Source organism: Schistocerca serialis, chromosome 4 (genome assembly GCF_023864345.2).
Source record: "Schistocerca serialis cubense isolate TAMUIC-IGC-003099 chromosome 4, iqSchSeri2.2, whole genome shotgun sequence".
In the NCBI taxonomy this organism is placed as follows: domain Eukaryota; kingdom Metazoa; phylum Arthropoda; class Insecta; order Orthoptera; family Acrididae; genus Schistocerca; species Schistocerca serialis.
Window position 1 is genome coordinate 861,933,106 of NC_064641.1, and position 24,396 is coordinate 861,957,501.

At 37.6% G+C, this 24,396-nt stretch overlaps 1 protein-coding gene across 2 annotated transcripts in view; it reads left to right on the forward strand.

Annotated features, from left to right (window-relative positions):
• The window catches only part of LOC126473506 (DNA endonuclease RBBP8-like), an 89,185-nt gene that overhangs the window by 24,158 nt on the left and 40,631 nt on the right, over positions 1–24,396 (forward strand). For both annotated transcript variants that reach the window (XM_050100598.1, XM_050100597.1), the window contains exons 2-3: positions 5,962–6,067; positions 18,386–18,486. In XM_050100598.1, coding sequence (XP_049956555.1) covers positions 5,962–6,067; positions 18,386–18,486 — 207 coding nt within the window. The remainder of the gene's footprint in view (positions 1–5,961; positions 6,068–18,385; positions 18,487–24,396) is intronic.

Below are 24,396 nucleotides of genomic sequence, written 5' to 3' on the forward strand. Positions count from 1 at the left end.
CCGCCTGGCTGAGCTATGGCAACTGTTAAGCTTTACACGTGCTTTCTGCATTGCCCTCCAAGAAACCTGGTTCCTGGCAATGCGAACCCCTGCCCTCCGCGGCTATAATGGATATTAAAGGAACCATAGTGACTATAATCGAGTGTCAGGTGGAGTTTGCATTTATGTCCTAAACTCAGTCTGTAGTGAACATGTGCCCCTTCAAACCCCTCTTGAAGCTGTGGCTGACAGGATAAGGATGACACAGGAAATAACTGTCTGCAATGTATATCTTCCTCCAGATGGTGCAGTACCCCTGAATCTATTAACTTCACTGATTGATCAACTCCCTAAACCTTTCTTACTTTTGGGAGATTTTAATGCCCATAACCCCTTGTGAGGTGGCACCATGCTTACTATCCGAGGCAGAGATGTTGAAACTTTACTGTCTCTGCCTCTTAAATACTGGGGCTGCCACACATTTCAATGTGGCTCATGGTAGTTACTCGGCCATTGATTTATCAATTTGCAGCCCAGGATTTCTCCCATCTATCCACTGGAGAGCCTATGATGACGTGTGTGGTAGTGACCACTTCCCCATCTTCCTGTCACTGCCCCGGTATCAGACCCATGGACACCTCCCCAGATGAGCTTCAAACAAGGTGGACTGGGAAACTTTCACCCTTGTTGTCACCGTTGAATCTCCCCCACACGGGAACATCGATGTGATGGTTGAGCAGGTAACAACAACAGTCCTTTCTGCAGCAGAAAATGAGATCCCTCACTCTTTAGGGTGCCCCCAGTGAAAGGCAGTCCCTTGGTGGTCATCGGAAGTAACTGAAGCAATTAAGGAGCATCGACGAGCTCTACAGTGGCATAAGCAGCATCCTTCCATGGAGCACTTCATAGCCTTTAAATGGCTCCGTGCTCACGTTTGCCAGCTTATCAAATGACCATTGGGTGCCATACATCACCTTCTCAAGTCTGGGCAAGGATCAAACGTGTTTTCGGGTACCAGATTTCAACAGGTGTCCCCGGTGTTATCATAAATGGCGTGTTATCTACCAACGCAATCACGATTGCCGAGCACTTTGCTGAGCGCTATGCCCGAGCCTCTGTGTCGGAAAATTACTCCTCCCCCCCAGCCTTTTGCACTCTCATACGGCGTCTGGAAGGGAAAGTCCTCCCATTCACTATATGTGACAGTGAATCCTATAACGCTCCATTTACAGAGTGGGAGCTCCTCAGTGACCATTGTACATTGCTCCAACACTGCTACTGGGCCAGATTGGATCCACAGTCAGATGATTAAACATCTCTCATCTGACTACAAGTGACATCTCCTCGTCATCTTCAACCGGATCTGGTGCGATGGCGTCTTTCCATCGCAATGGCAGTAGAACACCATCATTCCGGTGCTCAAACCTGGTAAAAACCCACTTGATGTGGATAGCTATTGGCCCATCAGCCTCACCAACATTCTGCATAAGCTGGTGGAACGTATGGTGTGTCAGCATTTGGGTTGGGTCCTGGAGTCACGTGGCTTACTGACTACATGTCAGGGTGGCTTCCACTAGGGTCGCTCTACCATCCTAGACACATTTGGTGTTCAAAACTATGGCCAGTGGACTTGCAACAAAGAAGGGCTGTGTCCTGATCGTCACCCGTAAGGAAATGATGTGTAACACTGCACCTAATGCTTTCTGTGGTTTTATAGCAACTCACATGGCCTCACCAAGTGAAGGTTACAGCCCGGTGGAGTGGCATGGCTGCCCATCACAACATCCTCTTGGACATGTTGTGTCTGCTAGCATAATGTCACTGAGGCCTCTCTCATCCAGGTGAGCATCCCCATGTCGGCTCATGAGCTCAGTCGCCACTCAGCCTGGATCAGCGTGATTATCTTCACCCACCATGGGTCTGTGATGTATCCTGTGGCCTCCGCCCACAGATTTTGGTGGTGCCATCATAATCAGTTTCACCTCCATCATCCTGGTCAACAACTGTTTTTCTGTCCGCAGTGGACCTCCAATCGTGTGGTGAATCATACAAATTCCGTTGAGTCTGAGCCCATGAGATGTGTTGAATACACAGTAATGGTGTTAATATTGTGGACTATGTCATAGGTGGAACTTTGATACGGTGCAGATTGGACTTTGCTTTGAATTACGGACTTGAGTTCCTGCTTTCTAGGGAGTATCATGTATGTATTTCTTGTTCTAAATAAATCAGTGTTACTCCCTGCTATGTCATGTGTAATTCACTGTTACAAAAACTGCCAGTCACAATTCCTTGATAACTAGCTTAAGTTATTTCATATTGCAACATGTTTCAAGGGATGACTTCATCACCAGGATTAGATGGCTAATATGCTCAAATTAACAAATGCAAAATCAGTTTGTATGTCTCACTGATATTGTAGTCATAGGGTACTACTTTTCTACATTTTGTTAATCATACAGTTTACATTTCTGTAAATTTAAGGCAGATTGCAATCTTTGAAATCTTATCAAATTCTGGCTGGATATTTGTATAGCTTTTTTCAGATAAAGGTAACTGCACATCTGCACAAAAAACTCAAGATTATTGTTAATGTTGTATGCCAGGTTGTTAATATACAATATGAACAGCACAAATCTCAACACTCGTTCCTAGGGCATGACAGTAGTTACTTCTAATGATAACTCTCCATCCAAGATAACACGCTATGTCTCCAAACAAAGAAAGACTCATTACAGTTACAAATCTCACTTGATACTCTATGTGGTCATCCTTTATTAATAAGCATTTGTGTAGTACTGAATCAAATGCTTATTGGAAGTAATAACATTGCATCTATCAACCTGGCATATTTAATTCATGTCCTTTTGAACGTCATGTGGGAAGTGTGTGGTGGGTTTGTGAGATTGATGCCTTCAAAAACTGTGCTGGCTGGCAGGCAGGAGGTGATTCTGTACTAGATACTTCATTATGTTGGCACTCAGAGTATGTTCTAGGATTCTACAACAGATGTACCGATGTGTAATAGATATTGGGTGGTAGTTTTGTGAATGACTTCTGATACCCTTCTTTCAGACGGACATAATCTGTGCTTTGTTTCTGCTGGTGGGCCAAGTTTCTTGTTTGAGGGGTCTGTGGTATATTATGATCACAAGAGGGGTAACTCAGTCACAAATGCTCTGTGAAATCTGATAGGAATTCTGTTGTGTCCTGGAGCTTTGTTTGGTTTTAGCAATTTCTTATGACAAATGGGGGGGGGGGGGGGGGGGGGCTGTCAGGAAGCTGGGTGGCATGAGGAGCCCCGAGAGCTGTAACTGGGACCAATGCCGAGTCCCCAGCCACACCCCAACTTCCTCTTTCTGAGCTGGTCTGATGAAAAACAGCGAGTGTGGTGCCAGGTCCACAGTGGCACCAGGCTGAGTGCTGGGAACTTGAGCCACTGTGGCAGCAAAGGCAATGGGTTCATCTCCATCAGTTCCACAGACGGTGCCAAAGAGGCCGCTGGGAGTAGCTGCACCAGCCGCAAGATCCTGAGAGGATGCAAATTTGGGGACAGAAAATATGTGTAAGAATCTTGCAATTGACAAGCATGAATCTGGTTCTGATGGCGGCACAGCAGTGATACTTGCAGAGTGTGGGAGGTGCCATACACAGTGGTGGGTGAACCAACTGTAGCAGCATTCAGTGTTGCTGGCCATGTAGAAGCTCCGCCGGCGATGTATCACCGCGGGACTGGGAGCAGTATGTTGCAAGGAAGAGTGGCAGCGCTTGCTCTCCTGTGTGGGCTTGAATGTAGCCACAAACTGTTCAGCTTCTCTGTTTGACTGACGATGAAACAGAACAGTGGTAAGGTGAGTGATACCATTGGTTGTACAAAACAGTTCAAATTCCTGAGCTGTAAACTGTGACACATTGTTTGCGACCAACAGTTTAGACAAAACTTCCAAGCAAAAAGTAAATGACAAAGCCTGAATGGTGCTACACAATGCAGTAAAGTTTATGGGTGCTGCAAATGGATGTTTGCTAAGAGAGTCCACAACAACAAGCCAACAAATGCTCCAAAAGAGACCAGCAAAATCAATATGCACTTGTTCCACGGTGATTGAGACTTTGGCCAAGCTGAAAATGTTTGCGGTGGGGCCGATAGATTTCCATCACAAGCTAGGCAGTGTGACATCATCTGTTCAATGTGGGCATCCATGCCTAGTCAAGTACAGTGCCGATGCGCCAACTGTTTTATGTGTACATTCCTGATGTCTGTGGTGGGGAAATTTCAACACAGCTTTTTGCAACACCTTAGGAATTTATACATAACACCTTTAAAATAATACAACTCTCTATTTATAAAAAGGAAAAAAAAAAACATAACTTCTCATTATTAAGTGGCTTCCTGTGCTTCCTACATACAATTATATTTACTCTCTTCTTCTTGATCTTCTTCTTCTTCTTCTTCTTCTTCTACTACTACTTGCAGAATTCAGGCTAAATATCATCTTCCTATTACTCACTACTGATGCTCTCGAAGCCTGCAGCTGAACTGGGACCAACCAGCAATGGGCTGCTGGTTAAGTCAGTGTCGACAGAGGGTGCTGAACTCTGCCTTCCTCGAGGTGTGATGCTGCCTGCTCTTTCCATTAGCTCGCAGGTCAGCATCTTCTTGATCCTGTTTCGCGGTGCTGTGCTGTTCAGTATGTAGTCGATGCTTTAGGACTACACATTTACAGCTCTAGAATGCGGCTTAGAAATCTTTGCTGTCCTTGATAAATGTTTATAAACTTGAGACCTTACCCTTCAGTTATCCAATAGTCTTTTTTCTCTCTTCCTTTTTATTTTCTTCAGATCCACTTCCTACAAATTCCTTGGATTTCTTTTGTGTAAGAGATTACAATTTTTGTTACTGTTAGAAAAATTATTATGTAACCTGGGGCAACTCTTAAGTGATTATTGAAAACCTAATGTGTCACTGGTACCCTGTCTAAATATCCCCCCCTCCCAGTACACTGACTTGGTGCCTGGCTTGGTGTTGCTGAACATGTGCTGTTGAACATATGCAATCTCAAAATCAGTACATTCATAATTTAATACCAAAATTTAAAAATTTTGTAGCTATAACTCTTAAGAGGCTCATTTAAAAAGTTTTGAGAAAGCAATGCAAACTTTTTGCTTTCTTAATATTTACTTTTATATAATTGAAACTAGTCACTTTCAAGTGATAATATTCTAGTGCACTTTCTCTAATCATATTGTGGTTTGCTTCTGTAGGGAACTATTTCAGGTACACTCTGTCTGTCTGTAGGCAGACACAGCTGCTTCTAGTGATTTAGAATAGGGTCCAGTGATGATTTGCTTTTGCTTTCAGCAAAAGAAACACATTGTGAACAAATCTGTGCTTTATGATGGGTGTGGAGGCCCCTAGATTCAGGATCTTCATTAAATGTGTGGGTTTTTTTGCCACCCTATGAGCAGATGTGCTTTAGATGGACAAGGTCCCAAGTAAGCATATTGTTGGCTGCTTTTTCTCAGTTGGTCAAGAAAAGCTTTAGAAGAAATAGTACTAGATCTGTCACAGTATCTTAAAGTCTAATAGTTGTGATGCATCAAACATTACTGTGAAACATCTTAAGGATGACTGCTGTTGCGTGCCAAGACTGGCTTTCATTTTCTTAAAAAAAAAAAAAAAAAAAAAAAAAAAAATGTCTGCGTCAATTAAAGGAGTGAGAGAAGTGGCCAAGGAGAAAAAGATCAATGAAATGGAATAACATTTTGTTAGACCCATATAAAAGTCACAAAAACTTGTATCATGAAAATCTTCTTCTTTGCAGTCTGTGGCTGAAAGCAACTGAACATTATTAGAGCTCAACAATGGAGGCCCATTTCCCACTTCTAATATTTTTATTTTCTTGGAAGTGCAATGTTTGGCTAGTTGTTATCAAAATTTCCATAGTATCCTTTGTATTTCTAATTGCCTCATTTCTTTTCTAGAGCTACATTCCAAGTTGAAAGAAGCAGAAGATCAATATGGGACCATCAAGACAGAATTACAAGCATCAGTGGTAGAAGTAAATCAGCTGAAGAGAGAACTAAAGAGGTATTATTATTATTATTTCTTTCCTTTCTCAGGCGTTATGTCTGGTTAAAAATGGAAAGTGACGCAGACCTTGATCAAGCGTGACTTCCTTTTAACTGTATGGTATATGTTACATTGCATTTAGGAACTTTCGGGTAATTGAACATGTATCAATAATTACAGATTTCTGTATTTGTATATATACATGTGGATGTAGCTGTATTGCGTTGATGTACTGGTGGATATTGTGTGGTATGACTCCTGTAGTTGATAGTATAATTGGTGTAATGTCAACTTTATCCTGATGCCACATGTCCTTGACTTCCTCAGCCAGTTGGATGTATTTTTCAATTTTTTCTTCTGTTTTCCTCTGTATATTTGTTGTATTGGGTATGGATATTTTGATTAGTTGTGTTAATTTCTTCTTTTTATTGGTGAGTATGATGTCATGTTTGTTATGTGGTGTTGTTTTATCTGTTATAATGGTTCTGTTCCAGTATAATTTGTATTCATCATTCTCCAGTACATTTTGCGGTGCATACTTGTACGTGAGAACGTGTTGTTTTATTAGTTCATGTTCTATGGCAAGTTGTTGATGTATTATTTTTGGCTTTCACAACATTAAAATGACAAAGTGCAGCTGCAGTGGAATAAGTTGGTGCCACAGATTTTAAAAAGATGGTTAAAGAAATTGACACAAAAAGTGTATACTGCAAATGGCATAATGCATGTCACTTCAGGCAGGTGGGTTACCTTCAGTGTCTCGGATTCTGTTGAATTAAGCCTATGTTAAAATTCAGGAGTAAGTAAGAAGCACGTATTTTTTTGTTTTCTCCACAAGAATTCCTGCCCCGAGATACAGGCCTCCAAGATGACACTGCGAACACCATTTTGAAGATGTGAACTTTGGAAAATTTTTAAAATACTGTATCTCTGTGACAGTTCTAGATATTTTGTTAGGTTTTTTTATTTGAAAGATAATTGTTTTATGATTACAATGGTATCCTCCATTTGGACGTATTTATTAAAGTTCTTTTACTATTGCATTTCGAATTTTTTATGGTTTACAGAAATTTTTTTTTTTTTTTTTTTTTTTCAAAAATGCCAATCCAGAACAGTTAGATTTTATTCTGTTGATTAGTGCCATGTAGTACTATACTCCCTGTAAAGGAGAGCTTCCACTTTTTAAGTTGGACGGGTTTTATGTTAAAAAATTATTTTTTTAACTTTCAAGGGTAATATATGTCTTCACTGAAGTTGTTTCCTACTAATTTCTTTGCTACAATGTTTATTACTATTGCCTTTGTTGCGGTTATTTCTTATCAATTTCACTGTTGCAGATATTTCTTAGTTTGTTGTAATTTCATGTCAGTTTCTTTGTCATGGTTGTTCATTGCATGTTTCTGTATTGTAGTTGTTCAGTGCTAATTTGTTTACTGAAGATGCTTCTAAGAAATCTGAGTCCCATCCAGTGAGTTCTGTGTTTTCGTGAGGAATTTGCCAGTTGACACAGTTGCAGTGTGTTTTGTGAAAAGGACTGTTTGAAATGTCTTCTGACTGGGGCCACAGGAGAGTGAAGTGTGCTGACTATTTGCTCATCCATAAGAGTGATTTATAAGACAAAAAAAGAAGACTTTGTTCAGATTAGAAATAAGTGTTCTCATTTGAAGACTCTGTTTCAAAGTGAAGATGTTTCCATTGACGAATTTTGTATTCTAAATGATTTGGACAGAATAACAACAATGATAGTATCTGAACAAGGTGAAGCCTCCCATGGTGCAGATGATGGAGATTTTGCATCAACAGAGGAGGAATCAAATACCCTGAATCAGTCAACTACAGAGGTAGTTGTTAGTCCTGTTAACAAACTGTTAAGTCAGTGATGTCGAGTCATAAGCTCCATGCATCAAGAGAGCACAGAGAAATTACTAAAGCTATGGATGACTACACTACAGCAAATAATCACACTCCTCAAAGTAGAAATTCCATATTAAGAAGAAAATGAACCAAAGCACTCTTCCAGCTCTTGCCAGGAATTTTTCACAAATAGCAATTCATCTGTTGAATATTGTGCATTCTACAGTGAAAAGGTGCAAGTTTTAACTATTATTCCAGAGACATTTCCAAAGAAAGCAATTTTGAACAAAGTTCTATCAGTATCAACATACATGGCAGGCAAATCAAGAAATGTGAGGTCTGTAAAAGGAGTCTTTGGAAGACCAGATCCCTATTGTGGTCATCCTAAAGAGGCAGCTCAAGTTCAAATAGTGCAGTCATTTTATCTGGATGATGAATGGGACTGTTCTCGCGAGAGTACCAACAAAAAAAGACACTATAACTGTAACAGTTGAAGGTCAAAAAGCTGTGAAAGTGAAGAGGTACATGACTCGCAGTATTAAAGAAGCTTAGAATTTTATAATAGCAATTACACAACTTCACATATTGGAAGATCAAAATTTTATGCACTATGACATAAGTGGGTAGTTCCACATCCACCTAGAGATGTATGTTTATGTGTGTATTGTGCAAATTTTGAACTTTGTGTGCTAACTTTGAAGAACTTACTGGAGCATGTGGCATATTACACCTTGGTTGGGCGTGTGAAGTCATTAGTAGTCTGTGATGTGAAACGAGAGACCTTTTTTGTTTAAAGAATGTGGTGACTGCCCTTGAAAGTTAGGACTGTTTTTACAGACACTTGGCCTGATAGATGTAACAGATAACTGTGCAGGAATTACCTACTCTACATAGGTGGAGCATCTGAAGAAATTGCAACAACAACACATTGCAGAAGTGAAAGGGTGTGTACAGGCTGATTTTGCTGAGAATGCAGAAAATTCTTCAACTGCAAACAGGGGCAGAGAAGATCATCATTATTTCTAATGGTGCTCCTACTCATTTTATAAATCGTTACCAGCTGTTTGAATTGAGTAAGTCGCTTGTGCCAACTGACTGGGTATACAGTGCTACTGGTCACAGGAAGGGGCCTTGTGGTGGTGTAGGAGGCCTGCTGAAGCACCATGCTACAAAACAGAATCTTTGCAGACCAAATGCAGCTGTGATTCAGGATGCTGAGGATTTTACAAGAGTTGTGAAACCTGACACATCCACAGCCCACATTCTTTTGTCCAAAGAGGAAATCGAAGAACTCCGTGAGCAGAAAAAAGAGAATTGTCCAAACAAGGAATTCAAGGGACACATTTTTGGACTCAAAGTGATGGGCAAACTCAATTGCACGCACTTTAAAGAGCAAGAAAGAAGAAATTTCGTTAGTTCGTTCAACAATTGTGTGGGCTCCAGTTCCTATTGGTTCAACTGGAAGGCATCACTCTATATCAAAGGAAGATACTGAAGAAGTGAAACATATTTTTAGTTCATTGACTGCCTAATTTTCAGTACAAAACAGAGTGCACAGTAGTTGTATAAATCGAAACCTTTAAAGCTTTGGACCTTCCACATACATTTTGGAACCATTTAAAATGCTTGAAAAATGAGTCTCTTGCTAATTTTCCAAAATTACAATTATGTTAAATAAGGCTAGGTTTTGATTTTTATGAGCCTGTTATGTGATAATGTGGTAATAAAGCAGGTTTTAGGTATGGCAAAAATTTCAATTGTGTATAAAACCTGTTCAACGTAAAAGTGGAAGCTCTCCTTTTCAGGGAATGTAGAACTATGTGGTACTAATCAAAAGAAAAACAGAAATCAAAATTTTGTCGATTGACATTTCTGAAAATTTTTTTTTTTTCATAAATTACAAAAAAGTTCAGAATGCTATAGTAAAAGAACTTTGGCAGATAAGTCCAGATGGAGGATTTCTTTGTAATCATGAAGCAATTATCATTCAAATAAAAAAAAGCCCAACAAAACATCTAGAACTGTTCCAGAAATACAGCATTTTAAAATTTTTTCCAACATTCGCAACTTCAAAATGGTATGCAGAGTGTTATCTTTGGAGGGCTGTTCTCGGAGCAGAAAGTTTTTTGGAGGAAAAAAAAAACATGTTCCTTACTTAGTTCTTCATTTTAACATATGCTAAATTCAATAACATCCAAGACTATGAAGGTAAGATTTTTTCCTAGCCTGCCTGAATCGAATTGGACTAAGCCGTAGTAGATTTTGAACCTTGATGAAACAGGTGTATCTGGAAAGGAATGCCTAGCCACAAGATCATTGCTATTGAAGAAAAAACAGCACCTGGATTTAAGGCTGCCAGGGACTCGTGCACCCTTCTTTTTGCAGAAAATGTTGAGCGGAGTGCAAATAAAAGCCACATATGATCTCCCCCTTTGAAAACCCCAGGGCACTGAAAAGTTGTGCCAAGAGCCAGGCTGGGATTGAGCAAAAAAGTGTGGATGACTTCTGGTATTTTCAGCGAATTTTTTGTAATGAACTGAATAGATGATTGTAGGCCTACTGTGATAAATAAAAACAATCCCTTTCAAAATTCTTCTCCTCTTTGATGATGTTCCCAGCCACCCATTTTCCATTATTGATTCAAATAAAAACATTATCTGTGTCTGCCACCTACTACATCTATCCTGCAACCCATGGACCAGAGAGTTATTTCTACACTAAAGGCATAATATCTGCATAAAAATTTCTCAAATCTCATTGAAGAATGTGATTTGAATGACTAACTTACAATCACAATTTTCTGGCAACAGTTCATTATTAAGATGGCAACTGCTGTTGTTAGAGATGCTTGGGCTGATATCACTCAAATATGTGTAGATGGTGTATAGAGGAAACTTGGCAAGATGCTGTACCACTGCCAGAACATGAAGTGATCTCACTGTTGCAATGAAAGAAAGTGCGGACATGGCACAGCAGATTGGATTCACTGATGTCGATGAAGAGAATGTCTGTGACTTCCTAAACTCTTATTCCAAGAGTCTGAGGAGCAAAATTTGCATATAAGGAAAATCCATTATGGAAACTTAATGGAGTACAGTACCATCAGAGTCTTCTCATGCAGATGGTCCAGAGGCTATTTAGGTTGTAGATAGGCTTAATGAACATGATTTTAACGTATTACTGTGTGTTTCAGTGTTAAATTTTTAAGTGCATTAATTTTGCATTAAAACGCATTTCAGAAAGATGATAATGGTTATTTTGGTAATAGTTATAAAAAACTATTCTATTTTAAACGTAATATGTGAATAAATGAGAACCCAACACCACATTTTGAATGTAAAATGACTCAATTTACATGAATTTGGTATGTGCGGCGATTCCACGGAATGTAACTATTGCGTAATATGAGATTTACCTGTAGAAACTAATACACACAAACACATCTTTTCGTGCTTCTTAAAAATTGCAGCAATGACAAATGCTGGATAAGGAGGGGGAAAGTGGAAGAGAAGAGTAAAAAGATTAAGGACAGGGGTCTATGCCCTAAAGAGAGTTGGGCTCTGTTAGTCAAAAGCACATAATGCCAAAACAAGATGGGGTATGGGCCTGAAATCCAAATGCAAAGAAACTATGCTTGTATAAACCGTCTGAAGTTAAGCAACATCTTGCAAGAATATAATGAAAACCAAACAGGCCAAAAAGGAGCATAAACCTGGAACATCCTTGAAACAAACTATTTGCATTCAAACTCTAAAATGTCATCACACGAGACAATGCAAATGGGAAATACTGGGAACTGAAAGAAATCACAAGTTCCATCTACTGGACGTGACACACAGAGGCAGATCAAGTACTGCAAAAATGTGAAATTACTCTGAAGTGGCACAAACAGCTATGGCACACACTGTAGTTAATGGACCAAGCTCAATAAGTGTTACATAGCTTGTAGTATGTGTTCATAGTTCTAAAGAAATCTTGTGTGTTTTAGTTAAAGTCGTTTCCCCAAGATACTCCAATGCCATTTGGAAAACTTCTGGTATATTTTGATCTTCTAAGGACTGTCCATAATCCTTCCCTTATTCGGCTTATGTAGTAGTCTTGTAGTGCATATCATTCAATTAGAGCAACATTGTATTAACTTTGTCTCTGGAGCTATCGGACAAAACTAATGTTTTGGCGTTGTAATTTTTAGGATATATTACATTCTCACATGTTTGTTTAAAGTTTTTAGAAAAAATAGGTTTCGTAAAATTAATGGTTCCACTGCTGATGTGCCAACAGAAACAAGCTTACTGTTAGTTGGAGCTTGGATGTACTCAGTTCAGTTGAATATATCCATGGAGTTTTAAATGCTGTATGTTGATTTGTATGTATTCAATCTATTAATATTATTGTTAAGCATTTTACTCAATAAATACAAAAAATTGAGTTATTGTGTTTATGTATTTTTGGTTTACTCTCACTGTGGGTGTCTCTAAGATCATTAGTAGAAGGGCTCTGCCTTCTGTTTATAAGAATAAGTATATCCATTTTTTTGAGGTGTTTTATTTTTGTATTTGTATTTTTCTCTTTTTATATGGCTATTTCCATCGTTGCAGCTGTTAAGAAGAAGAAGAAGAAGAAGAAGAAGAAGAAGAAAGAGAAATATGTGTGGGCATTAGCTTTCGTTGTTGTAGATAATTTGTTTTACTTAAGTTTTATTGAATTCAGATTGTTACTTCAGTTTTGTTGCATTCCAATTGTTTTATTTATTTATTTATCTTACAGCTCGAAACATGTATTTAACATGCATGGGCTATATAAAATTAATTACATTTAGATTACTGATACACAATATAAATAGATTACATGCTACTAAGTAAAATATCATTTAAGTATATTGAATATAGCATTCCTGAGGTCAAATCATGTCAGCATCATACTGTATGGGCACTTTAATACAAGCCATTTTTTTAACTCATTTTTAAAAATTCTACCAGAAAGCTGTTTCAGGTTGTTTGGCAGAGAATTATAAAATATTGCTCCCTTAATGAATGGGGTATTTGTTGTTAGATTCAATCGTCTGCTCACCATATGAAAGTCTGATTTTTGTCTTGTATTGTAATCATGGATTTCCATATTCCTGTTTGTCACTTTTTTGTCTTTTTTCACTAATAATATTGATTGAAACATATATACTGCATAGATAGTCATAATATTAAACTTAATAAACAGGTTTTTACATGAAGTTCTGGGTCTTACTTTTGCCATAGTTCTTATTACTCTTTTCTGCAATACAAATACCCTTTTTATATTGTATTGGCTACACCCACCCCACAATACAATTCCATAAGATAGATGGGGATACACCAACCCAAAATACGCTATTTTTATTGCTTCGATATCTAAATATTGAACTAATCTCCTTAGTAAATACAGACTAGATGTTATTTTACCACAGACATGATCTATTTGCTGATTCCACGAAAGTCTGTCATCTATATATATCCCCAGAATTTTACATTCTGAACAGGTATTTTCCTGAATGTCCTCATTTAGAACAGTATTTTTATTTGAACTACTTGTCTTAAAATAAATTAAATTAGTTTTGTTAATATTGACCCTCAGGTTTTCTTTTTCAAAATGTGTTTGGGCTTTTTCAACAAAATTCTGTACCACTGAATTTAGATCATCATTACTACGTGCCCAGCAAACCCCAGAGGTGTCATCAGCATACGTAGTAATACGATGACTGGTGTCTAATACTTTTGGGAAATCATTCACGTAGCAAATAAACAAGAAGGGGCCCAAGATAGAGCCTTGTGGCACACCAAAATTTATGTTCCTTATCTTTGATCTTCTTTTTGCAATTACCTCTCCATTATCATACACAACTTCTGTGCATTGTTGTCTATTTTTAAGGAAAGATTCTTTTAAAAGCAACAGTTTCCCACTGACACCATTATAAACAAGTTTACTTAAAAGAGCGTCATGATGGACTCTGTCAAACGCTTTGGAAAGATCTAAAAACACTCCTGCCGTTTCGTAACCCTCATTTATTTTCTCCATCAGATAGTGTACAAACTGTACTGCTGCAGATATGGTGCTCCGACCACTTCTAAAGCCATGTTGGAAATCTCCTATTAAGTTATTCATATTATAGTGCTCAATTAGGATTTCTAGCATTATTTTTTCAATTAATTTACCAAACACTGACGTTAAGGCAACTGGTCTGTAGTTCTGTGGTTGTTTTCTTTCCCCTTTTTATATAAAGGTTTAACTAAAGCAAGTTTCAGTTTCTTCGGAAACACAACTTCTTCAAGTACACAATTTATTAGATGGACTAATGGTCTGGCTAACTCACCCTTGCATTTTTTCAGTAGAAAAGGAGAGAATTCATCCCATCCAGCTGATCTTTTATTTTTTAGGTTGTCAATTAGCTCTGTTACGTCCTTGATGGTTACTGTAGGTAGCATACAAGAGTCCCGTTCCTTTTCCTTATCATATTTAAACTGCCTCTCCTGTTTCATGCAAGTATCATTTTCAATAGAATCTATGAAGTAATCATTAAATATATTGGTAACTATATAAGGATCAGAAAAATTATCATTATGTATACTTAACTCTATATTATTAATTTTAGTTTTTGAATCAGTGTTCCTCATATCATTAACTACTGCCCAGCACGACTTTGAGACACAGTCAGAATTTCGGATCTGTTTACTAATATGTTCTACTTTCCTTCTTACTTCCTTGCGATACTCACATTTATATTTTTTATAATCCTCTTTATATGAATCAAGACTGGTTTCTCTGTGTAGCTTATACATATACTCCATTCCTTCTTTGAGTCTTTTCGTTTTTTCATCAAGTTTTACACGTTTGACTACTGGAGGTTTATTTTTATTTACATTGATCTTCTTTGCCGGGATAGTAATATCAATATGTCTAGTTAAAATTTTTACAAATACTTCCCATTTGCTGCCAACTCCCCTTTCTCTATAAACTGATTCCCAAGATTCTTGACCCAAAGTTTTCTTTAGCAAGGTGATGTTGTATTCAGAAAATAACCTTCTATTCTCATATTTTTTGTTTTGTTTAAGTTTATTAAGACAACCAATCACTAATAATTGTCCTAGATGATCAGATATGTGCCCGTTTACAGTCTGTGCCGACACAACATTTTCATAATTGGTCATCACATGATCTATGGAACTGCTGCTTGACTCAGTTATTCTAGTGGGCACATGACCAAGTAGATCTTTAATATCATAGGATCTTATGCAGTCTTGTAAACCTTTGCAGTTACATCTATCCCTTCTGTCTTTGTACCCATTTACTTTAAATCTGTTATCTAGGTGTCCATTCTTTGTATTATTGGTTCTGAGGAAGATAAAAAATTGTGCATTTACATTGTCTTGTATTTATTATAATATAGGTCACTTAATTTTGTTTAATAAATCATTTTTACAAGCTGATTTTTAAATTTATGATTATGTACAAATGATAAGGTGCCTTATTCATGTGTAGGTGCACTGTCCACTGTGTCTGTTTTGATCCAAAGGTCTTTTTCCATTGCTGCTGCTGTTAAGGAGGACGAAAGAAAACTGTGTGTGGACTTGTCTTGTATTCTGTTATACCGTATAAAGCAAAAGTGTGACAAAGAACACTGTCACATTTAATTACTATTGCAACAAATTGTGATTATGATATTATCAGTTGTTTCCATATTAAGATATGATTTAGATACAACTTTATTTATGAAGCCAGCACACACGATGAAGAAGAAAGGAAGAAAAAAAGATTGGGTATAACGTTCTGTCAACATAGGTAATTAGAGACTGAGCACAAGCTCAGATTGCATCAAGGGTGGGGAAGGAAATCTGCCATGTCCTTTCACGAGAACCATTCCAGCAATTGCTTGGAGCAATTTAGGGAAATCATGGAAAACCTAAATCTGGATGGGCGGATGTGGGTTTAAACCACTGCCCCCCCCCCCCCCCCCCCCCGCGCCCCCCTCCCAAAATGTGAGACCAATGTGTTGCTAACTACCCACACAATAACAATCAGTTCAGTTGTGTGGCAAAATGTGTATTTTAAATGGTCTCCTCATCTCTTGTATGCCCATCATTCTTAATTCTACTTAAGTTGCGTTAAATTCTATCGAAAATTAGTCAAGCTGCATGTGTTTTTACCATTCTGTGATTTGATGAATACTTGGACTTTAATCCAGATATGTCCATTTTTGACTGCTTATGCTATGCAAGTTCTCTTTTGGCTAAACACCCAATAGTTGTTTTATAGTTTGTGGTATGTATTTCAGAAAATCATTTGAAAAAAGCTTCACTGCCAAAAATGTTAAATAATGGAAGTAAAATAAAGGGATATTTTAATCTTTTTATGTGGACTTTGGCCTCTGAGCAACAACTTATTGTGTACAAACTCTGTGCATAATTATCTTTGTCAGACTTTTTTGTCTTTGAAGTTTGTTCTTAGCCGTCCGATAGTGTGAATGTCTTGTACATGCACTCCACAATTCTATGAATAAATGCCGTTAATACTTTACCTGCAACCAACATGAATGTCATTCCAGTTACCCATCTACTTGGAATCCACATTCCCTGACAGGCACTGTGTCAGAATGTTGTTATTTTGATTTGATTTTGATTTATTGATCCATTTTTATCTACAGCTGCACAATATGCAAGAGATATTTGGATTTTTTTGTTAATACTAACTGTTTTACATATAATATACCTTTGTACATAATAACACACATTAATATATCAATTAATGATTAATACTTGAATAAATGTTGTTACTCTGTATACAGCTGTGGATCATAGCTGTGTATTGTGTGATTTTGAGTGATGAGTGGTCTTTTTGTATGTAAGTTTTGCTTTAAATACATTATATTTTCAAGTATATATATGCAAGAAAGTGGCAGGATCATCCTTTTTTGAAACAATTGTCTACATGATTTGCGATTATCTACCCCTTCCTTTATTCTTATAATTTTTTTTTTTTTAATTTGAATGTTTTGATGGCATCTCCAGAATTTCCCCAGAACATAATCCCATACCGGAGGTGAGAGTGTACAACTGCAAAATATACACACTGAAGGGTGTTGTAGCTGGTACAATTTTTTAATGTACGCAGCACAAAACAAGATGTACTTAATTTTTTTGTTCATTTGCTCAATATGTGCTTTCCATTTCAAGTTGTCTTGTAGATGAAGTCCAAGAAATTTGGTACAGGCTGTTTTGGCGATTGTCTGTCCGTATAGCTCTAGATTGGGTGATATCAGATTTTTTGATTGTGTGTATATTCATAGCTACAGTTTTTTCAGTGTTTATTATTAAGTCATTGTCATCAAAGTAACATGTTAACCTGTCAGTGGCTTCTTTTATGTTTTTTACAAGAGTTTCTTCTGAGTTTCCTGTAATTAGAACACTCGTATCATCAGTAAATTGAAATATTTTACTGTTGTCATTGCTTATGTTTAGGTCATTTACATAGAGTAAGAACAGAACAGGACCCGTTGCTGATCCTTGTGGCACTCCATATTTAACACTCAGTCACCTGGAATTATATTTCCTGATGACATTGTCCCTTTCTTGATCTATTTCCACATATTGTTCCCTGTTTTTAAGATAAAAGCTGAGCCAGTTGTTAGCTGTTCCCCCAATGTCAAGATTTTCTAGCTTCAGATGTAGTTTAAAACAGATAAGGTGTGATACAATCACAGTCGTGTACATGATTAATATTTACTGAGAGCTGTCTCATTTTTTTAAACCGGGTGACAAAATCAACGTCATGATAAGCATCATCTGAACAAAAATTGAAAATAGCTAAGGGCCTTATACAAGTTATTTAATTTAGCACTTTCTGAGGGAGACTTCTTATAACTATGTGTGAAATAGGTTATTCTTGTCATGCATTTACCATGTCTGCAGCAGTTCCTTGGGTGACACTGCCTCTCTGTCTCTGTCCCACTGATGATGAGACTGTGTTGCCCATTACAGTTCTTCATTTCTAAAAAAAATATTCCATTAAAAATCCAGAGTTGACGGATACACAGCAAAAAAAAAAAAAAAAAAAAAAAAAAAAAAAAAAAAAAAAAAAAAAAAAGAGGTTTAACGATTTAAAAGACAAATTCAAAGAGTGCTTTCAATAGAATAGTAATGGTGGTGGCAAATGGTAGTAGGATTCTTTTTTTGTATAAATACTTTTTGATTATTTCTTGTACAAAAAAACATCTATTCAGTAGCATTCCTTGTCACTTACTGTAATAATGGATTCAATAGAATTTTATTTTATTCATAAATCACATTGAGCACCAAAGAAAAATAAAGACCAACTCTGTTATTATATGTTTCAAGCTGACTTGTCAAGAAAATGCCATCATTAACCACATACCATGGTAAAATTAACGTGTAATATTTACTTGCAAGTGTGTGTAATTGTCAGAGTTCACTACTTAATTATAATTTTTGCTTGTAGGGCCAACGAATCCTCATGTCAGAACTGTTTAATTTTGGAAAAAGAAGTTGATAAGTATGTCAAGAAACTGAAAGACCATGAATCTCGCATTAATTCTATAGGTTAGTAATTCCTATTTATATTTTTCTTACATAAATATCAAATTTGAATTTAGTTTGCACATAAAAAAATCACAGGTTGGCAATGCTTACAACCACACAAAAAACAAATGAACAAATGTAAACACTGTAATACTGTGATGAGTGTGGAACAAGTGTAACTGTAGTTCTTTTTCTAAAGTGAGGTGAAGTGCAAATAACGCCACTGCAATGCATGAAAAAGTGGTTTCAAAAAACTCCAAGTGTAAATCTACGACAAAGTTTCTTTTGACCCCAATGTCCCCAAACAACGAATAAAAATATACAACAAGAGACAGAAACACCATATGTAAATTGCATGCCAAATTTATAAAGAAATACTCTTTTTAATCTGTAACAACGAAAATGTACAGACATGTATCCATATTTCCAGGACGACCACAGAAGATGCTTTGTAAATAAAAGCAAAACACTTTTGGTGTAAAGTTCTTTTTAATTAATTGCAATAAGTGTAAGACAGAGAAACTGATAATTGACGTATTTTATTTGATGGTAATCTGGAAAGCTAATTTCTTCACTAAAATCTGCACATTTGTAGTAAGTGTGGATTTAAAATTGCTAGCTGTTTTACCCAGTAGTTCCTTTTATAAAGCAAAGGTAAAGCTGTTATTAACCCAAAAGTTGGTTTGAAAACCACAGTGCTTGACAAGGCAGGATCATGTTGGAGGTGGTATGCATATGCCTTCCTCAATCTTAATTAACCCAGCCAATTACTAGAGGAACCAAAAGTGTAATGTGGGCTCTGAACCAGAATGTATCTTGGAATTTTTCAAACATACAAGTCATCTACTTTTCCAGTTGACTATTTCTTAGTCTTTAACTACCTCACTGATTTCAAAAGTGCAGCTGAACAAGGTCGCTCAGTGGTAAAATACTGGACTCGCATTTGGGAGAATAGTAGTTGAAGTTCTAGTCAGGTCATGCTACCAGATTCCTTCTCCACCCTTCCCCAATGTGAGGTTGCGCTTTTCTGCTGATGGCCTCATCATCAACGTGCATCACTGTGGATAATCCATTAGATTTTTGTTGTACAACTGCTACAAATCTTCCTCCGGTCTTTTAAATTTATGTATTGCACCACTGTGCATGCAACCACAGAGACTCGAGCACCCGAGATGTCATTTGGCACCAAAGAGCTATGCATAATTTGAGTCTGTGGTTAGCTGGTTGATCAGCAGTGGGATATCAGTGTCATTAGTTGCTGCACTGTAGCAGTTTCTTTGAGAGTTTTTAAAGGAAAATATTGGATTCTATCCTTTCTTCAGGCTGAAACCACTATCTTTTAATTCAAATCACCACCCTATGAATTTCTAGCGCTTCTTACACCACTGAGTCCCAAAAAGATAAAGCCAACGCTAGAATTTTGACATTGCCACAACTGTAATTGTCTTTAATAAACTCTCAAAAGACGTTGCTCCATTTCAGCATCTAATGACACACTGATAGCCCAGCATTAATTGACCAGGTGAACACACATTTGGTTTGTCCAAAGCTGCTTGTGTGTCTATAGCTGCATGCCCAGTGGCACAGCCCGTAGCTTTAAAAGGGTGGCGGGAGCACTGTAGCTTCAGTCTGTTGGTTCAGGTGCAAGATAGCCATAAGATAAGTGATCAAAATATATGGTGAGGAAATAGGTTTTCAGCAGTTGCACCCACCAAACCTAATGGATCAACGTCATCATCGACTGGATATTAATCCTTTTGGACCCAGTGTTGAACTATGTCTGACATTAAGATTTTCCAGTGCAGCTTCAGTGTCAGATGATGTCTGACATGTTTCCATTAGTGTAAACCAAAAAAGAATTGGAGAGAATGCTATTGGTAGAAAAACTGTATTGGAAAAGGTTAAACCCAAGTCTTCTTTTATTTTTTCATTGTTCAAAAGCAGTTGAATTTCATGTTTTCATGACAGTCACCAATGTAGAACTCTATAAGCAAGCTGCTCAGTTTTAAAGATGACATAATATCAAATGAAATTGATTTGAAGCTCTTGAATGTGTTGAGAGCATTCTTCTTCATTTTCCACCAACAGGAATTGTCAGTCGTGAAAAGGCACAAAATAGAATAATAAGAAGAGAGACCTGTCTGCGGTGGAGGTCCTTTTCCTGATGCTCTTAAGGATGTCAAATGGCTTAAAAAATATCAAACTAAGAGCTCTTCACTAGGCAAGCAAGTAAACAGCTTATCAACTGAGAGGTCCAAAACCTCAACTTATTCCTGAAACAGAAACAATATCCCACAGTTCCACTCCAGATAGGTAAAACATGACACACAAGGTAAAAATTAATACACTTCTTGAAGGAGAAATTAAAACCAATAGCTTTTTCACAGCAAATACCTGTGTAAAAGTAACTTACAAACCTAATATCAGAAGTATCATTTACCCAGGAAATATTTCAACCTAACGTTAGTTTATCATGAAGCCTGAATTATCATAAATGTAATTCCACCAGTTACTGTCATTGGCCTTAATGAGTAATGGAAAATAATTCTATTAGCGGCTTGGCTTTTGTTTGTACATAAAACCCACTTATTTTGCAACCCCCGGAATGGCTATGTGTCAACTCTCAAAACTGAACAGAAGTGACTGATTAGCTAGCAAATCCAAGCATCCACCTTAGGTGGTGGTTTTCTGTGCATTTGAAGTGCCACATTTTATGCAACAGTTGGAGGCGTAGCCTAACTTTTCAGCTTGCCTGAAAGCATATCAAGGTTCATGAAATTGTGTCAGAAGGAAGGAAAATTAACTTGAGAAATCTATACATTTACAAATAGACAGAATGGCTCGCCAGTACTTACCTTCAGGAAGAAAAATTACTGTGCTGTTATAGACACAATTAAAAGTGAAAGAAGCTTTCCTAGCTTTTGGAACTATTAGTTCCTTCTCTGGGGAGCAAGAGGGTTAGGTCGAGGAGAATTAGACAGGAGGGGCAGAATAAGAGGGACTCACCTACTGTAAGCACGAGGGGAAATGCAGAACCTTGGGTCAAATGTGGTAGTGCAGAGGTTTTCAAACATTTTGTGTCTGCAGTAGCCTCTTTGATCTGATGGAAAGGCATCACACTCCCTCCTGTTTTTCACAAGATTTTATTAATTCCACGTATCTGCAAATGGTTCAAACATTTGAACCAGTATTTACTACCATGTCTGTTATTAGAATATATTGAAATGTTCTAATCATAAAGTTGTTGACAAAGAAATATTATAGTTCTGTATAACATCAGTTTAAGATTACAGCTCCAGAATGGTGGGTGAAATCTATAATTTCAAAAAGTGAAATGTTAAGTGATAATTATTCATCTTGTAACATACAGTTTTCAAATCATTTGATGTGATGTATAGGAGACATGTCAGAATGTAAAATAAGATACATTTTTTTTAAGAGGAATACAAAAATTTGCTTTATTTTCTTAACATTTTTGAGATACTGCTACACAAATACAGTACATACAACTGTTTCCAGTATACGGAAATAAGATGTACAATTATCTCATTCAAACTGTGAAACTATCCTGTTTGCTCTTCAGTCGAATAATAACTCTCTCTCTCTCTCTCTCTCTCTCTCTCTCTCTCTCTCTCTCTCTCTCTCTGCCATCTCCTCTTTCCCATTTTTTATGTCCATTTCCTCCCAACTCATGCATCCATCTCCTCTTCCACACTCCCTCTGACCTTGAGCCTTAATCATTGTTATTGTAAATTCATATTCTGTAGTAGTAGTAGTCTAATCATAAACAAATAAGCCACAAATATAACTTTCCTGTTTGCGTACTATTCAAAGAAAATTATACATACAGTATTATGTACTTTATTATTCATGATACATAACCGATTCTTTTTTACTAGGAAGCTATCAATAGTCATTTGTTTCTGCCAACACTTCAACGCTTGGCGAAAATGTGACACAGCATTATTGTCAAATAAATTTGTAGCACACTTAGCCACTGCTTTATTGGGGATGATGATTTTCAGCATTTCTCTTTTTGCACCAGAAGATTTCTGCTTTGCTGCTACCTCCTCCTCCTCCTCCTCCTCCTCCTCCTCCTCCGAATTCCTCTCCGCGACTTCCTGCTGTGAAATACCCTGCAACTCCATAACCTCTTCAGTGCTCATTTCTTGACCGTGATCTTCCACAAGCTCATCAATATCATTGTTATCCTCTTCTGGTTCCATGCTCTTGGCTAAAGACACAATATCGTTGATTACACACTCCACAGGTACTGAATCAAATGCTTCAGAGTCACATTTGATAACGCACTCTGGCCAAAGCTTCTTCCAAGCAGAAGTAAGAGGTCTGCTGGTAACCCCTTCCCATGCCTTTTTGATCATCCTGAAGCAGGCAACAATGTTGAAATGATATTTCCAAACCTCTCTGAGAGTGAGATTGGTAGCTTCAGACAAATTAAAGCAATGCTCGAACAGTGCTTTAGTGTAGTGCTTCTTAAAGTTGGAAATAAACTGCTGATCCATAGGCCGGGCCGGCCGCGGTGGTCTAGCGGTTCAGGCGCTCAGTCCGGAACCGCGGGACTGCTACGGTCGCAGGTTCGAATCCTGCCTCGGGCATGGATGTGTGTGATGTCCTTAGGCTAGTTAGGTTTAAGTAGTTCTAAGTTCTAGGGGACTGATGACCACAGATGTTAAGTTCCATAGTGCTCAGAGCCATTTGAACCATAGGCTGGAGTAATGGAGTGGTGATGGTAGGCAGAAATTGGAAAGTGTAGTCCATAACAAGCAAGACATGGAGTGGCAGATGCATCTCAAAAAATATTTTTTCACTGAAGAACCAAACACTTCACTAATCCAATCACAAAAAAGATCACGTGTCGTCCAAGCCTTGCTATTTGACCTCGACATCACATTTAACCTGCTGTTCTGGACTTGCACTTCTTGAAGGCTCATGGCGTTCCTGAATTTTAAAAAAGCAGTAGTTTGTCAAATCACCACTTTCATTGGCACAGAATAGCAGTGTGAGATGGTCTTTCATTGGCGTGTGACCAGGCAATGCATTCTCATCTGCTGTTATAAAGGTACGTTTCAACTTTTTTTTTTCCAGAATAGACCCGTCTCAATTAAAAACCTGTTGTGGCAGATAACCGCCAGAATCTATGAGGATCTTGAAGTTGCTGGTGAAGTTCTCTGCTGCCTTTATGTCAGACTTGGCTGCTTCTCCATGCCTCACAATGCTGTGGATGCCAGTTCTTCTCTCGAACCACCCACGGCTTCCCTTAAACACTTCTTCAGCCACTTGTGATCCTGGCGTCTTGTTAACGAGGTTGGTGAAAATCATTCTCATGTTCTCACAGATGATGATCTCATTAACAGTGTCACCTTGCAATTGTCTTTCATTTACCCATTTAAGGAGCAACCCTTCAGCTTTGTCCAGAGTATGAAACCGTTGTTTAGGTACAATTGTCACTCCCTTTGCAGCATCAATCTCATTAATCATGTTGTTCTTGAGGATAGTGCAAATAGTTGGTGTAGACCGACTGTATGTGCGTGCTAAATCATCAATGCTCACACCACATTCACATTTTTCAATGATTTTACATTTCATTTCTAAGGTCATTTTCTTTCTCTTACGGTCGTCTTCTTGCGGCCTTATCTTCGGGGACATTTCTACAAAGGTTACTAAAATTTGCACATAAAAAATGCTGTGTAAACACAAGTTTTGAGAAATGCGTGATCACAAGCTGCAGGAAGATGACTGCAGAAAGAGTGCTAAACCCAGACTGCAGTACATACTAAAGACACTGCTTGTATCCCACTGCCAACAATGAAAGGTGTTCATATTGTTGAACTTTTTCCCAACCGCATGCTAATAGGTGGTGACGTTACATTAAATCTCCATGTCGCTCATTATGTGAAACATAATTTGCTA